This window comes from Mirounga angustirostris, unplaced genomic scaffold (genome assembly GCF_029215605.1).
Source record: "Mirounga angustirostris isolate CCGP_5_RB_7025 unplaced genomic scaffold, mMirAng1.0.hap1 SCAF_1, whole genome shotgun sequence".
Taxonomy (NCBI): Eukaryota; Metazoa; Chordata; class Mammalia; order Carnivora; family Phocidae; genus Mirounga; species Mirounga angustirostris.
In genome coordinates, this window is record NW_026991709.1 from 157,321,292 (window position 1) to 157,339,041 (window position 17,750).

At 51.3% G+C, this 17,750-nt stretch overlaps 1 protein-coding gene across 1 annotated transcript in view; it reads right to left on the reverse strand.

Annotated features, from left to right (window-relative positions):
• Nucleotides 1-13,143, reverse strand: part of UROC1 (urocanate hydratase 1) — a 45,435-nt gene extending 32,292 nt beyond the window's left edge. Inside the window, exons 1-6 of the mRNA XM_045904189.1 lie at nt 12,907-13,143; nt 3,395-3,525; nt 2,188-2,281; nt 1,202-1,261; nt 749-877; nt 562-623 (exon numbers count right to left, since the gene is read on the reverse strand). Of these exons, the coding sequence (XP_045760145.1) occupies nt 562-623; nt 749-877; nt 1,202-1,261; nt 2,188-2,281; nt 3,395-3,525; nt 12,907-13,032 (602 nt within the window). The 5' untranslated portion in view covers nt 13,033-13,143. The remainder of the gene's footprint in view (nt 1-561; nt 624-748; nt 878-1,201; nt 1,262-2,187; nt 2,282-3,394; nt 3,526-12,906) is intronic.
• Nucleotides 13,144-17,750: the final 4,607 nt, after the last annotated feature.

Here is a 17,750-nt window from a genome sequence, read left to right on the forward strand (position 1 = left end):
ATGAAATGGTTGTGCTCTGTATCTTGGAGTTTGGGTTGCAAGGTGCACACATTTGTCAAACTTATCAAATGGTGCACTAGGATGTGTGCATTTCATGTAAATTTTACTTCAAAAGGAAAAAAAAAAACCCTGTAAACAAATACTGAATTCCAGGCCATCATATCTACAGCTTACTTTGAGACGCATCAAAAGCCAAGTTAGTCAGACAGATGGATAGAGGGATGGGTAGATAGACACGGGACACAGAGTTTGGTAGTGTGTTAAACACAGAATCTCGGTATTCACTGTTAATTCTTTCAATGTTTTGTCTATTTGAAATTGTTCATAACATAACGAAATGTTGGGAAAAAGCAGGATCCAAATTGTTCACTTGCTCGCAAGTGTATAAAAACTGTAGTATGCATATCCACAAAACCCCTAGGGAATATGTCAACAGGCAATTGTGCTTTGGTGCTGCCATTGTGAGGGTTTTTCAAATTGTTTTTAATGTTGCTACATAGCCACCACATGGCTGAGGTGGAAACACCCTCATATAAACTGCAATAGTGAGATAGGACTTACATTGTAACTCCCACGGCAAAGAGCTTCTCATACTCTGTCCTGGAGGAGTAGTTGGGAATGACCTGGAAAAGAGGGATGGGAGCCAAGGGCTGGGGGCTCACAGAGGGAATGATGGGGAGGCAGGTGTTGGGGGCACCTGGCTCTCCCACCCCAAGGCAGGACAATGCCCAGCTGCCCCAGGACCCACCATCCCATTAGTGATGACCAGCCGGGGGGCCTGGGGGCTGCTCGGGAAGAGGCCCAGTGGGTGTCCACTATACATGACCAGGGTCTGCTCCTCCGTCATCTGCGACAAGTAGGACATTGTCAGCCAGAACTGCAGGGGAGAGGAAACATGGAGGGCTCTGTAAGGGGGGGGGCACGCCGCACCCCAAGTCCCCACCCAGGCCCAGAGAGCTCCCACAGCCCTAGAAGTGCTGCCAGTGCCCCATCCCTCCAGGCCTTCATTACTCTCCAGTGGCTCTTGGTGCCTCCAATACTGCCATTCATGACCTTGGAACTGTCAGTAACTGAGTATCTCCAGTGTTGTCCTCTCAGGCAACAGGGAGGCAGAGACCTGAGTCCTGAGCCCTGGTTGTAAGCTCCTACCAGGCCAGAAGACGTGGGGTGGGGTGGGGGGAAGCCATACAGTCCAGCATACCTGAGCCCAGTTGCTGAACACCTGCCCATTTCCTCCATAGGTCACGAGCTCCTGGGGAAACTGGAGAAGACATGGTATCATCTGAGATGGGGGCCTGGGAGGGCCCCCACCTCGGCACTGTGCTCAAGAGGGCAAGGTGGCTGATGGCCCTTGAAGAAGGAGTGTTAAGGGCAGGGAGAGAAGGCAGAAAGGGCGAGGCCCAGGGAACATTGGCCCACCTGTGACCAGGTAAGAGCTCAGTGTGAGGTGAGGGTCAGACCTGGATCTGGGGTCCCTCTGGGAACTTAGCCCAGGGTCAATGTCAGGGGTCCGTCTGTGACCAGGTTCTGAGGCCAGGGCCAGGGCTGAGGAAGTTCTCGCCTCGAGGTGGAACATTCAAATTCTAGGACCATATTGCCCTCAAGTTTAATACTTGGACACACCCCTGCAAAGGCTATCCTTTCTCAAAATGGGCATCTGACGTACAGCCTGGCCCCCAAGGACGCCCGTGCCGGACACACATGGCCAGACTGGGTGGCATCATCCACGTGTGGCTATCGAACACTTGAACCATAGCTCGTCTGACGTGCTCTGAATGTAAAATACACCCCGACTTCAAAGACTTAGTAGGAAAAAAGGTTGTAAAATATTTCAATAATGTTTATACTACAGGTTAAAATGATAATATTTCTGGTACATTGGGATAAACAAAATACAATAGTAAATCTGTTTGTTTGTTTTTTACTTTTTCATGAGGCTTTTAGAAAATTTAAAATGACATGTGTGTCCATTATAGCAATGTTGATGCTGTGTGGTAGTCACAGAAGATACAGCCACTGGGGGAAGCTGGAAGCAGGTTTAGTGGTCCCCTCTCCACTATCTTTACAACTTCCTATGAATCTATCTTTGTTTCTAAATCAAAAGCTTAAAAGCATTATACGTATGTCTTGAGTTACGTTTCTATTGGGCAGTGCTGGCCCCAGGCCTCAGTTTCCCCCGGTTGTTACCTGGGCCACGGCAGGGTCCAGGTTGTTCATGATCATGTGCATGATGGCTGCAGCAGCTCTTGTCCGGCAGGGGTACTGCCCGATCGGGTAGGCCCTGCAAGGGGAGTCCAGCCACCAGGTGTGACGATGGGAGGGCACCAGGCTCCCTGCCCGCTGAAGCTCAGGCCCACGCTGGCCACAGCCCAGCACCTGGCCACGCAGGTGTGGACAGCCAGACGGCATCCTGCCGAAGTCGCCCGGGAGTTGCCAGCAGATGGCAGTTCCAAACCATCCAGGCCAGCCCACTCTGGTGCTCACGTTGTTCCCCTCCCCTGATGGGGAGTTAGGTCCCTACCCAGCTGCACCACCCCTTGTCCCCACTTGGCAAGGTCCAACTGGGAGAAAATGGATGAAGCAAAGCTGATGTCTGCCTTCCAGAAGCCTCTACTCCAGATGGAGTTTATTCATCCCTTCTTTCCTTCATGCCACCAGTGCTCCTGGGCATCAATTCTAGAGCAGATGCCAGGCCGACAGGCCCTGACAGGAGTGAGGGGATGTGGCTCCTACTTTATGGGGAGAATTACATTCCCTGGGGTGGTTCCAGACAAGTCTGGGCCTCAGCATATTCCAGAACAGTGGTGCTTAGAGTGTGAGCTCTGGGTGGGGGCAGCATTGTCTGGGAACCATGAGAATGGCAGACCCTCGGGCCCCCACCCCCCAGAACTGCTGAATCCACAATGTAGGGTGAGGCCCAGCCATCTACCTTTTTTTTACAAGGCCTCCAGTGCCATGCACCGTTCAGCCTGAGACCCCCCTAATGCGGAACCTAAGCTGTTTGAGGACACTGACAGAGCCATCCCTTTAAAGCTCTCCTCATCTCTCGGTAGGACAAGGCATGAAGTTTAGGAAAGGGATTTCATATACAATTTGGCTCCAGAATTGCTCAGGATTGACTCCCCAGGACGGTAGGTCAGAGACACCTGTCTGAAAAGGATTCCCTCATCTCCTGGCCAGGCTGGCGGCTGTAGCCAACTCGAGGCTACAGAACCCCCACAGACGACAACACGGCAACCCCCCCCTCTGTGTGAGGGCTGTCCACTCAGCTCGCCACAGCTGTGGGCCTCCTAGTGTGGATAGCCTGGATTCCCCCCGGCTGACCTCCAGCTCCGTCCCTCTCATGAGCTGCCCACTCGGGGCCCCCTTTGACGCTGCACCCCCCAGCACTGACCTCATTTTCATGTCAGGGCAGAACCGGTACATGTAGATATGCCCATACAGTCGCAGCTCCTGGGCAAACTCAGGGGCCAGTAGCTCCTGGACATCCGGGGGGAAGTAGCGCAGGGCATTCCTCAGCGCCAACTGGGGGAGGAGAAGGGGGAGGGGCAGATGGAGGCGGGCGATCTCCAGGCCAAACACTGTGAGGCCATCCCCTTTCCCTACTGAGATTCGCCTCTGCTCCACTGAGAAACCTATGCCCCCACCCAGAGACTACCTAGTTCTCACTTCAAGCCCATCTACAATGTCACCTCCTACAAGAAGCCTTCCCTGATTGTCCTCCCCGCTTCATGTAGGCAGATCTCTAGTCCCTGCATTTGTTTATCCCAGTCAAGGACCAGAGAGAGAGGGGCCTGCCCTGAGGCTTGCAGCTACAGTGGGAGATGCAGACTCAACGGTGGGGAAAGCAGATCTGCCAGGAGCCCACGGCCAACTTGTGCAAGTGTAGAGAAGCAACACTGCATCAGCGCCCAGCTTGGCAACCAGCCTCAGACAATGCACAACTGCACAGTTGCAGCTCCGGAAGTGAGATCCCTCCAGATCCAGGCAGGCCTGGGGCAGAGCCTGGAGCCAGGGACAGCAGGCCAAGAGAAAGAAGAAACCTTCCCAGGGCTTCTCATCCAGACCAACTCCCAAACCCTCTTGTCAATCCTCCAGACGTCCCTGAGGGTCCTGGTCCTGGCGCAGGGCCTTGGCACTTACCCTTCCCTCTGCCTAAACCCACTCTGCCACCCTGCCTTCTCTTGGAGGGTCTCTTCCTCTACTCAAGCCTCAGTCCAGATGCCCCTGCTCTGCAGTGGGCTGCCTTGACCTTCCCCTCTTGACTCCCAGGCTCTCCCCCTGCCTCTGTCTCCTTCCCAAGCTTTTCACTGTTGGATGTTCTAGGGGTTGCTTGTTTTATCGCTTACAATCTGTCTTGCTAAGTTCAAGGAGGGCGGGAGTCCTGGCAGACCCCTTCATAGCACTCTTCCTTCCAACACCTGGACTAGAGCCTGGAGGCAGGCAAAGTGCGAGAGGGGACCAAGGTGACAGCCTGGTGTCTGGGTGGATGTGGAGGCCATTTCTTCAACCAGCTGACCCTGGGGCACAAAGCGCTTTGGGGGTGGGGAGATGAGGAGCTGGGTGTGGTGAATTTATTCCCTCATTCACTCAGTGCCTATCTGCTGAGGGAAGAGGTGGTGTGATACTTGAGGAAGATAGGTAGGCTTTGGACACGGGGAGGCAGCAGGTGATGGGAGAAGACGCTAGGGCCCAGGACTAGGTATGCCAGCATTTGGGCAGGGACAGAAGTACTACCAGGGAGATGGCACTGGATGTCTAGCCAGGAGCGCAGGTGCCTGGGGCAGAGGGCTAGGAGCAGAACCACCTGTGCAATGCACCCAGAGGTCCAACGCTGCCTGGGTAAGACACACCCAGGACTGAGGGACGAGGGTGTCACTGGGGCCTTAGGGGCTGGGTGGGATAGGAGGAAAGAAAGGAGATGGGTAATCAGGAGGCAGCAGATGGCAAGAGAGGCCATAAAGAAAACCCCAGCTCAGGGCGTTAATTTTCATGTGGAAAAGACATGCATCATCCCTTCTCCCTTGGAAAAACAACTGATGAGAAATAGGAGTTTCTCCCTCAAGAAGAGTGGCTAGGAATATGCTGCAGCAGGAGGGTCTCACACTCCAGCAGACGTCGGAATCACCCAGAGGGTCTGGTGCAGCCTCTGATCTGCGTCTCTGACCAGTTCCCTGGTGCTGCCACTGCTGGCCCGGGGACCCCATTTTGGGAACCACTACAGGGTATCAACGAGGATAAACCATCCACAGCGACATGCAGCGGCCGGGCAGCCTCTCCCAACCTGCTGTTGAGTGAAAGAAGCCCACACTTAAGGGACACACTGCATAACTCTGTTGATAGGCCAAGCCACGCATTAGACGTCAGGACAGCGGTCCCCCTTCAAGGCCCGGGTCTGTCCCCCTCTCCCTGTGCACCTGTGACATTCACATCTGTGCACACGTGGTTTTGGCTGCTTTCTGTGCATGTACACCTCAACACAAAGATTACTGTTGTTTTCTAGCTGGTGTAGAGCTTCTCATAAGAGCTTTTCAAGTGAAACTGAGCATTTAAAGAGAAGTTTCAAAAGCAATACATAACACACACACACACAAAATCTACACAAGACTTGACCTTACTACATAGTTCCTAATGTATTCTATCCTGTTCTAGTTTCTTTTATTTCATTTTCTAATACTGACTGCAACCCCCTAAACAGATTTCACAACCCGCTAACGGGGCAGCACAGTGGGAATCCGATGTCCTCACAGCAGGGCCGGCTTCACTTGAACTTACCGAGGTCCTGGACTCAAACTTGTCAAATTCTATGATTTTTAAAATGTATCAATTGATAGAAATAACTTGGCCATTCTTCAAAATGTCTTTAAACGCTGTAAAAAATTCAGCCTGTTCTGAAGGAAGAATGCATGTATGCCATACACATAAAGGGGATTCTGGCAAGTTCCTGAATCCTAAATGCAGCACAAAATCTCTGGGTGCCATATTTTCCCCTTGCATAAGATTTCCATTTTATGACCATTGAATTTTTCTTTATCCCCGAAATTCACTAATTTAGTCTAGATATGTCTTAATGTCAACTATCCTACATCAGATTTTCATTTTTTTCTCTTTCCAGGATAAACTGTATCTTTTTATCGACAATTTCATGTTTTTACTTAGTTCAGGAACATTGTCTTCTATTATAGTTTTGTTCGATAACTTTGTCCCCTATGTCTAGAGTTATGTAATAGACATGCAGTAAATATTTCTTGTGAAAAAATTCACAAAGCAGCAGATCTGTTTGCTGGCCAGGATTCAATGCTCCAAGTCTCTTATTGGGAGCAACTCTCAGCATTAAGATGAGAAAATGGTGCTCAGACAGGTTGTATCTGCCCAAGATCCCACCACAGGCATGAGGCAGGACTATGGGGGAGCCCAGGTACCCAGGGACCTTGGGGACCTCTGCAGAGTAGGCTCAGTGAGGAAAGGCTGGGTGTAGTGACAGGGTCGGCGGCCCCCTGAGAAGCATGAACAGCAGCCAGAGCTGAGCCTGCCCCTGGCCCTGCCACCTACTGTGTGACCCTGGGTTGCTCACCCCTGCCTCAGTCTCCTCATCTCTTGGCATGGCCTACTCAACTGTGTAGTCAAAAGGATCAGAGGAGAAAATGCGCACTGTCCAGCACACAGCGCCTCTACTCACCGGCTCTTTTAAAGACCCCTAAACCAGAACCTAAGGAGTAGTTCTTGCTTCCTCCCTAACCCGGCTTTGTAGCTTCCTTGTTTAGAGGACTTTGGTTTATTTTAAGATATCACAACACCCACGGGGAGAGCCAGCAGGCACCCTACTTGGCAACTCATGTCCTGGGTGGTCAGCTGGCATGCTAATCACAGGATGTGACCATGAGTACTTCAGTTCTCCAAATCTCAGTCTACATCAGAGGGTCTGCTGTGCAGCATATAGAATGTCAGAGGTTGGGACGCCTGGGGGGCTCAGTCGGTTAAGTGTCTGTCTTCAGCTCAGGTCATGATCCCAGGGTCCTGGGATCAAGTCCCACATGCTTCTTCCTCTCCTTCTGCCCCTCGCCCTGCTCATGCTTCCTCTCTCTCTCTCCCTCTCTGTCAAATAAATAAATAAAATCCTTAAAAAAAAAAAAAATGTCAGAGGTGAATTATCATTGGTGAAATTATGGCCCATTAATCATATAATACATGTTCTAAGTGGGTTCTTATTGATAAAATCAGATGCATTCAAGACACATAAATTGGAAAGAATATTCTAGACAACTCCCCACTCCCACCTGGCCTCAATAGGCCTGAAAATCTAACAAACTCAGTGGCCTGTTCCCTTAGGGGGAATTCATAGGATTAATTCATAGAATGTCCTGGGTTTAGTCATCAGGTTGGAGAATTCTGGATGCCTAATGGTGTGGTGGGCAGAATAACGGCCCCCAAAGACGTCTGCACTCTATGCCTTGGAACCTATGAATACGTTAAATTACAAGGCAAAACAGATGTGATTTTGCAGATTAAGGATTTGAGGATGGGAGATTATCCTGCATTACCCAGCTCAGCCCTATATATTCACCAGAGTCCTCGTAAGAGGACTCTTTTTCTCGTAAGAGGACTCTTTTTCTGAGTCAGAAAAAGAGATTTGAATTGGCTACGCTGGTGGCTTTGAAGATGGAAGACAGGATGAGGCCACAAGCCAAAACCCGCAGACAGTCTCTAGAAGCTAGAAAAGGCAAACAAAGAAATCCACCCCCACTCCACCCCCAACCCCCCGGAGCCTCCAGAAGGAATGCAGCCCTGCTGCATATATTTTTTAACTTGATATTTTACAATATATTTAATGCTACTGAAAATATATCACGAACTTTTGAGACATGTAAACATAAACCAGGACAATCTCATGTGTAATATTTGCGCCCCGAAAATGGGAATCACAAGACTCAATCAGAGAGCAAAAGAACAAGCATGATTTCAATATCCTTGCATACACATTAGTGTTGCTTGCCTGTGGCCCAAGGAAACCCATTTCAGATTTCTAACAGCAGCCCTAGGAAAATAATAGACAGTGACAGAATCCTGTCTTGGGAACAGTGGTACTTTTGCCATAAGCAAATCTTTCCTGGGTCGTGGCTGATCACCTAAAAGGATACCAGCCTGCGACATTGGTTAGCTCACAGAACAGTGTGTGTGTGTGTGTGTGTGTGTGTGTGTGTGTGTGTGTGTGTGTGTGTGAGAGAGAGAGAGACAGACAGACAGACAGACAGACAGGGAGAGAGAGAAGAGAGGGAGGGGGAGAGAACTCGGCTTAGGCCTTCCTTCCGTCCTAACTGGCACCTGTAAGTTTTTGACTTCACTCTTTCTGTCAAAAATCATGGCCATGATCCACCTGGCGTGGCCTTGTTTGAATCACCCCAGTCCTCGCACCCACTCTTGCTCAGGCTTCATTAGGCCAGCTCTGGCCTGAACTGGAGCAGGACCTCCTGGGTCTAAACTGTGGCTCAGGTGCTTCCTAGCTGCGGGTGGGGCAGCCTCTGCCCAGGCTGCAGCTACAGTGCTCTGGCTCTTCAGATCTCGGTCTATCCCAGAGGGGTGGCTATGGGGCACCCTTCACGTCCCTGAACTTCAGTCTCCTCTCCTGGAAAATGAGCACAATAACAGCACACACGTCATAGGCTGTCTTGGCGACTAAGTGAACAGAGTCTGGCACATACACGTACCATGGGATTGCCAGCCATCAAAATAATCATCTCCCACACTCATGGCCCTCCGTGCTGCCAATTCTTTCTTCTAGTTGGCCTCTTGCCCACCCTGCCCTTTTAGGAAATCTGTAGAAACCTTTATACTCTCTTTGGGGAGTATTGTTAAGCAGCAGGTCATGCCCCTACTCAGAAACCCTCAAGGGATACCCATTACTCATCTGATAAAGTCCCCACTGCTTTTGGCTTTCAGGGTCCTCAATAATTTGGCTGGGCCTGACTCTCCAAGCTCCATAGCCAGCTTGGACCTACACGGGGCCTCCTTCACCCCCATGATACTTTGGACAGGCCCTTCTCTGCATGTTCACTCACTGCCCCCCTTTGTCTCCAAATGGCCTTCCTTTTTGGATTTCCCAGTCTAAGAATCTTGACCATGTTGCCATGACCACCTCCTCCAAGAGGCCCTCCTAGGTTTCTCCTGCCCACTAAACTCTTGTAGGATTTGGTTGGAGCACTTAGCATAGACTCTTGCCTGTTCATTCAACAAACAAGTACTGGTGTCACTGAAGACCCAGGAATGAACCCAACAGATCCCCACTCTCAAGAAGCTCAACATAGTGTGTTATTAGTGATGGGGACATGGACACAGGTGGGAGGTCTTCAGGTCTGGGTATCTGATGTCCAGAATAGCCCCCGCAGGTGGGGCAGGATTTGGAGAAAAGGTCACTAAGGGTAGTTGCGTATGGCACCAGGGGGTGCTAAAGACATTTCTAGTAGAGCAACTGCTCCTATGACACAACGAAAATTTCCCTCTGCACTATAGAAGCTGTCCTGTGTTTGTGCTGAGAATACACTGACTAAAATTATAGCCAGACCATACTCTATATTTAAACAGAGAAATCTACTTAAAGAAGAACAAAGAGTGAAGCGCACCCAAGTAATGAAATACTGCGCACCAGTTACAAGTATGGGACAACTCTAAACTCACCAATAACGAACACCTAAAAAAAACTGACGTGTATAGAATGTGTCTATATTCTTAAGAAGGACACACACACATTTTGTATGTACACAGAATGTGTGTGGATGATATGCCAAAAAATGGCCATGGTGACTCAGGAGAAGTGGGGAACTTCCACGATTATAATACTTGACTTCCTTATCTGACAAAATTACCTGGAAAGTTTATGTCAAAAATCAAAGAGACACATTAAATTTTGAAAGAATTGAAAACAAGCTGAAGGAAAAGTATAAAGCGAGCTGCTGATGAAGTCACTGGGTTTGGGACTGCCTCTCGTGTTTCTTCTCTAAGGGGAGTGTTCTCACACAGGACGCTTCTGTGACTGGTTTGAGGGGTTTCCCCACATGACCAATTCTCCCCACCAGCTGGGGGACCTAAGATTCTATTCAGTTCTGACACCATCTACGCGGAGTCAGCTCACACCGGGAGCTAACACACTGAGTCCCAAAACCTGCCCCTCCCACTTCAGATGCTGGTCACACATCCCAGGCTTGCACTTGTACTTCTGACCAACCAGCTACATATCAGGACTCCCACAGCCTCCTTCCTTGGGTTCCTAATTTGCTAGAGCAGCTCACAGAACTCAGAGAAACATGTCTACTGGTTTATTATATAATAAGGCATATGAGAAAGGATACAGATGAACAGCCAGACGAAGAGGTACACAAGGCAAGGTCTGGGGAAGGGGCGTGGAGCTTCCATGCCCTTTTAGGGCACCACACCTGCCCCAGCACTTCAGTGTGTTCAGCAACCCAGCTCTCTGAACCCTGTGGTTAAGGGATTTCTGTGGAGGCTTCGGCACAAAGCATGATGGATTATTAACTTGATTTCTCACCCCTCTCCCCTCTCCAGAGAATGGGGGGTGGGGCCCAAAGTTCCAAGTTTCTAATCATGGAATGGTCTTTTTGGTGACCAGCCCCCCTCTAGGAGCCCACCCACAGTGGCTTCCTTAGAACAAAAGAGGCTCCTATCACCCAGGAAATTCCAAAGAATTTAGGAGCTTTGTGTCAGGAACGGGGGTCAAAGACCAAGCATTAGCAGGAAGAGGGGTCTGGGCAGAGGTCAACATACATCTTTCTTACTGTTTCACAAGCACCAGTGGAAGGCTGGCTGACCCTGGTACCCCAGGGAAGGTTTAGTGGCTTCAACAGTCCAAACTCCCAGACCTGCAAGTAGCCCCTCCTCCAGGGGTTTTGTGTCCTTCAAGCAAATGGCAACATACCCAGGGCAAAGATGAGGTGACCAAGCTCCTCAGCTCCTGGGTGCCCTCCTCCCAGCACAAGAGGCCATCACACAGCCCTAAAAGTATCACCTGAGGGGCGCCTGGGTGGCTCAGTCGTTAAGCGTCTGCCTTCGGCTCGGGTCATGTTCCCAGGGTCCTGGGATCGAGCCCTGAATCGGGCTCCCTGCTCAGCCGGAAGCCTGCTTCTGCCTCTCCACTCCCCCTGCTTGTGTTCCCTCTCTGGCTGTCTCTCTCTCTCTCTGTCAAATAAATAAAATCTTAAAAAAAAAAAAGTATCACCTGAGATGGGCAGGTGGCAGAGCCCTCCAGGCCCTCAAGGTCAAAAGTCGAGGCCTTAGCACCCAGCGGGGAGGTGACCCAGGGGGAGGAAGCTTTAATGACTACCTTGACGTAGTTGGGCTGGGCGAGATAAGCACCGCCCCATAAAGGGGGTGGAGCCAGGCCCAGCGCCCCGCCCCCAGCAACACCCCGCACTCCCCTGCGCCCCGCCCCCACCCTTCCCTGGCGCCAGCTCCGTCCAACCTCGCCCCAGAGCCCGCCCACGCAACACCCCTCACACCCAGTACCCCGCCCCCACCCTTCTCCTAACTCCCGCTCAGCCCAGCCCCGCCCCAGCGCCCCGCCCTCAAAAAACCCCTCACCCCCAGCACCCCGCCCCACCCTTCTCCTGTGCCAGCTCCGCCCAGCCCTGCCCCAGAGCCCCCGAGCGCAACACCCCTCATCCCCCGCACCCCCTCCACCCTTCTCCTGTGCCAGCTCCGCCCAGCCCCGCCCCCTCCCCGCCCCAGCGCCCCCCCCAGCGCCCCGCCCCCACTTTGTGAGCAGCGCTGGGCAGAAAGTTTAGGGGCAGCCGCTGAAGCGCAGCAGTCTTTATCTGGGGTGGGGTTGTGTGATTCCTTTTTTAATGTTTGTGCTTACTTATATTTTCTTTTTTTTTTTTTTAAGATTTTTTATTTATTTATTTGAGACAGAGAGACTGAGAGACAGAGAGCATGAGAGGGAGGAGGGTCAGAGGGAGAAGCAGACTCCCTGCCGAGCAGGGAGCCCGATGTGGGACTCGATCCCGGGACTCCAGGATCATGACCTGAGCCGAAGGCAGTCATTCAACCAACTGAGCCACCCAGGCGCCCTGTGCTTACTTATATTTTCTATCCCCCCCCCCCACACACACTGTTCCTGAAACTCTCCAGTAATTCTGAGTAAAGAAAAAGGAGAATACTGTTGATATAACCGTGCCACCTACTTCATTTCATCGGGCCTCCACTACCGCGTGGTGTAATTATCCACCCCGCCCCCCCAGCTTACGAGGGAGACAAGTGTGCTCCCAGACGGTCAGACCTGCCCGGGGTGCTGGCTGGAGCGCCCCCAGTCCCAGGCCGTCTCCGGCCGGGCTCTCGGGGCTGTGGGCGACGGTGGGGACACCTGGCTTCCGTCCTGTTCCTACCAGCATCATCGCGCCCCCACTGCCGTTCTAGCCTTCCGCTGTAAACTCACTGCAAGATTTGCGGGGAGGGACACAGGCGAAGACAAGAGCTGGCTTCGTAGATTCAAAGTCGTGTGCGTGTCTGGGGCAGGAGGGTACACCGCGCTGCCATGCTTTTGGGGCACTTCGCCCCGGCTTCACTCCTCTGACTGAAGGCAGCCACAGAGCCGCTGCTTCCTGGCTGAGTGACCTTGAGCCTCAGGATCCCCACATCAGTAATGGGTACCCTAATCTTGCACCCAAGGATGGCCGTTGGGGAGAGAATGAGGAAGTGGGTGGGCCGAGGGTGGAACACGTTGGATCCCCCTGTCCCGTCGACACCCCCTCGGGAGCTCCTGGCCGGCAGGGGTGGGAAGTTGAGTTGAGAAGCTGCAGCTCCCGCAGATACAGCAGGAATAGGAAATGCCCACCCGGACCATCTGGAGGGCACCCAGAGGGCAAAAGACCCCGGCGGGAATGGGGCCCGACTTCTTACCTGCTCCTCCGCGGGGCTGAGGCCGGGGGTCCTGACCGGTGCGTGGGGCACCCCAGCCCAGCGGCCCGGGTTCTCCGGGAGGGGCTGCAGTGGCAGGCCGGAGCATAGTGCCTGGAGGCTGGACATGTCTGGCTGAGACTGAGACGGAGGCCAGCTCTGTGGGGAGGCCAGGCAGAGACTGGGCAGTCATCGTCCCCCTGGGCGGGGACCTCCCGCTCCAGAGCCACCTCCTCCAGCCCCTCATTGGGCCCAGGGCCCGCAGAAGGAGCCAAGTATAGGTCATTGGGTCATTGGCCCCTAGCCTGGCTGCCTGCAGTGTTGACCTGAGGTGGGGGCAGTGCTCTGGGGAGAGGCAGGCTTCATGCAGGGGAGACTGCTACATAGGAGTCTGTTTGTCCTGTTAGTGGGGTGTTGGCCTTGAGGGGTTGCGTTTTCTAGGACACAGCTTTGGAGAGCTGGTGGGGCTCTGATGTTGGGGTTTGCTTTGGCAGTCTTACCCCAGGCAGGCGATGTTGGGTTGGTATTTTGATGATGGGGAGCCATGTGATACTGGAGCTGGCACAGAATGCAGGGTCTGTGCAGAAGGCAGGCAGTGCTCCTTGTACCCCTCCTCCCTGCCACCCATGTGGAGGGCATGGCAGAAGCACCCCCAGCAGCAGGTGTACCTTCCTTGACTCCCAATGAGGTACACACTGCTTCATCCCCTTCCCAAAGCTCTCTGTGAAGGGCCCACCTGGAGATGGCTCTCATCCTCGATTTCATTAACAACTTTGCAAGAAAGTGCTCCAATCAGTCCTGTGCTACGGATGGGGAAACTGAGGCCCTGGTCTAACTCACGGCCCCGAAGCGACAGCGATAGAATCCTGGTGGTCCCGGGAAAGCAACACATCTGGGTGGTAATCCAGCTCAGTTGCTGACCGGCCCTGTGGCCTTGGGCTGTGTCCCAATCTACAAAAGTGGGTGGTAATTTACCACTCAGGCTGCAGGAGGCACAAATGAGTTGCGTAAGCACCCAGTGCAGTACCTGCACAAGGCAAGGTTGGTAAAGAACAACAAACATCTTCTGAGTGCTAACGCTTCTGAGCACATCACGTGATCCAGTTCACTTTGTCGCCTCATCGGCCCTGTGGAGTTCACTGTCCCATTCTATGGATGTGGAAGCTGACGTGGAGAGAGGTGGTGGGAACTGTCTCAGGCCACCCAGCTGGTCATTGGCGGTGCTAGAATCTCAACCCTCAGAACCCAGAGCTCTGGCTCTATACACGCTCCCGGCCACTCTTGCAGTCTCCCTGGCAGACCTCATCTTCTGATGGCTCAAGGTAAGCCAGAAATCTTTTTGTGAGACCTCCTCATTTTGGAAATGTTTGCAATCATTTAAAAGATGGTTTTAAACATTGTGCCGAACAAGATGGTGGATTTTATCAACGTCAACGAACTGGTTGTGACCCTGCGCTGCAGTTTTGCAAAATGTTACCAATCCGGGGGCGCCTGGGTGGCTCAGTTGGTTAAGCGACTGCCTTCGGCTCAGGTCATGATCCTGGAGTCCTGGGATCGAGTCCCACATCTGGCTCCCTGCTCGGCAGGGTGCCTGCTTCTCCCTCTGGCCCTCCCCCCTCTCATGTGCTCTCTCTCTCTCATTCTCTCTCTCAAATAAATAAATAAAATCTTTAAAAAAAATTAAAATAAAAAAATAAAATCCCTCTGCCTCTCCTTCTATGCCTCCCCCCACTCTCTCTCTCTCTGCCTCTCTCTCAAATAAATAAACAAAATCTTTTAAAAAAATTATTGAGTTGTTGGGGCGCCTGGGTGGCTCAGTTGGTTAAGCGACTGCCTTCGGCTCAGGTCATGATCCTGGAGTCCCGGGATCGAGTCCCACATCGGGCTCCCTGCTCGGCAGGGAGTCTGCTTCTCCCTCTGACCCTCCTCCCTCTCATGCTCTCTGTATCTCATTCTCTCTGTCTCAAATAAATAAATAAAATAAAATCTTAAAATTAAAAAAAAAAAGATGTTACCAATCCGAGAACTGGGCACATGGGATTGTTTCTTACAACATGAATCTACAAGAATCACAAAATAAATAAGTTCATTTTAAAACATCGTACAAGCTATGTAAAAGGATGAGGAGGTCAGGGATGTTACATATGCCAGACTGACTCTATCACTCACTAGCTATGTGTCCTTGGACAAGTTACTCAGCCTTTCTGTGCTTCAGTTTCCTCATTTGTTAAATGAAAGTAATAATAGTACCTACCTCATGGGATGTGTCCAAGGATTAAATGAGAACACATGTAAAGGTCTTATTGCCTGTTACAGAATAAACATCTGCTAAGATATTGTTAGTTTTCCAATTGTTGCCTGTATCAAAAAGCAAGGAACAGAGCAATGTATGTAGTACAGAAAATAAAGAGAAAGTGTGTGTGTGTGTGTGTGTGTGTGTGTACACCACAAAGAACTAGGGAGGGAAGGAGACTTTTCACTGTAAAACTCTGGCGCTTTCAACATTGTCAGTGCACTAAATGCCACAGAACTGTACACTTTAAATGATTAATTCTATGGTACGTAATAGAATAGAATTTTTCGATTGAAAAAACCTCTGGTGGTTTTGAATTTTGCTCCATGGACAAACCAAATAAATAATTTTAATTATTTATAAATAAAATTTAATTTATTTATAAAAATAATTAATATAAAAATAATTTTAAAAATTTAATTATTTATAAATTTAAAAAATTTAAACTAATAAGGAGTAAAGAAAGGCAGGCAGGCACTACAAGCCAAACCCAGTTTCGCTCAGTACGTGCCTCCCTGGTGCTTGATGGGGTCTCTCTCCAGTCATCAAGTGCCTGCCTTAGTTTCCCCACTGGTTGCCCCCAGTGGCTGCTTCTGTCCTAGCCAGACTCTCGTCCTAGCAACCCTTGGCGACCAGCACCACATAGACCAGCCCTGCCTGCCTGTCACCCCCAGTCCAGGCCACACTGGACCCCAATCTCTGCAGTATCCAGCTGGCCTTCCTGAGCCAGGCAGGACTTCTGTCTCTTGAACCATCGGCCTGGTCCCAGCTTCCCCTCCTTCTCCTCCATCCACTCTGCCACCCAGCGCACCTTCTCCTGAACCACCTGACCCAACCCCTCTAACTTGAAAATATACCCTGGACCCTGAGACTACCCCACCCTGGTCCATGCCCATCTTCTCTCCCAGAGATAGCACCAGCCTCTCTCCTGGTCCCGCACCTCCTCCCAGCCACCTCCAGTTGATTAGCAACACAGCTGCAGACTACTTAGAATAACCCATTTGTGGCCCAAGACACCCTGGGGATATGGACTCCCCGTCTGCCTCTCTGACTTCTCCGTCCACTCTCGTCGACCCCTTGTTCATACCAGCGGTGGTTTTAAAACATGCCAGCAAATCCTTGCTTGGGTGCTTCTCCAAGTGATGCCAGGGTACGTATGGTCCTGTCGCCTGAGTCTGAGCCAAACTTCGTGGTTATCGGGTAACCAACAGAAGGAAGCCTGAGACTCTGTGGAGCAGCCCAAGTACCCCGGGACCCCAGGCTGGGGTGTGCCATGTGGAGGTGCTGAGGTCAACTGCCCAGCTGGGTTCTGGCGCATGAGGGAGCGCCATCAGGGATGGCCACCCCAGCAGCCTCCAGATGGCCAGTCCCAGCTGCCATCTGATGCAGTAGAATGAGACCCCCAGGGAGAAGCATCGAACTCAGCCCCTTCCCCAAATCTTGACCCACAAAATGGTGAGCAAAATTTATTTTTTTTAATTTTTTATTTTATTTGAAATCAATTAACATATAGTGTATTATTAGTTTCAGAGGTAGACTTTAGTGATTCCTCAGTTGCATAGAACACCCAGTGCTCATGATATCAAGTGCCCTCCTTAATGTCCATCACCCAGTTACCCCATCCCCCCACCGACCTCCCCTCCAGAAACCCTCAGTTTGTTTCCTAGAGTTAAGTTATGGTTTGTTTCCCTCTCTGATTTTGTCTTATTTTATTTTTCCCTCCCTTCTCCTATGTTCCTCTGTTTTGTTTCTTCAGTTCCACATAAGAGTGAAATCATATAATTGTCTTTCTTGTGAGCAAAATTTAAATGGTTGTTTTAAGCTGCTAAATTTTAGAGCAATTTGTTAGGTAATAGCTACTGGCACATCGTATCAAGGCCTCAGCAAGGGCTGGTCCTCTGCCTGGAAATGTCCTCCTCCAGATACCTGTGTGGCTCCTCCTCACCTGACTCATATCCGCTCAAGTGTCACATCCTCCCCGAGGCCTGCGCCTACCATCCTCGCTCCTTATGTGCGGTATACATACTTCCCATCCCTTATCCTGCTTTATTCTCTTTATTGCACCATTTACCACCTGGCATGATCTTATATATTTTTTCCTGTTTTCTATGCCCTTCCCATTCTATAATATAAATTCCATGAGGGCAAAGAGCCTACCTTGTTCTCTCCCCTGGAGCCCCTGCGCAGAGTGGGTAATTCAGTATCTGCTGAAGGAATGAATGTGAGCCCCTTTGAGAGGACAGAGGCTGCAGAAAGTGTCTTCACAGGGAAGATACTGAGGCTCTGGGCCTCTGGCAAGGCATATCCAACCCCCCCATCCCAAGACCCCACACTGAGGCACCCCCCATGGGCCTCCAGGGATCAGGTCTCCAGGAATTTTCTCCACAGGGATAGGCTGAGACATTGTTCTCAGCTTTGGCCACCAGGTGGCAGCCCAGGAGACCAAGACTCCTGCCCGAAGGCCCCAGAGGCTGGGACCCCTTACAGAGACTGTGGGGGGAGGGTGGTAGGATCTGGAATGCAAGTGTAGATTAGATTTGGGGCCCAACGGGCA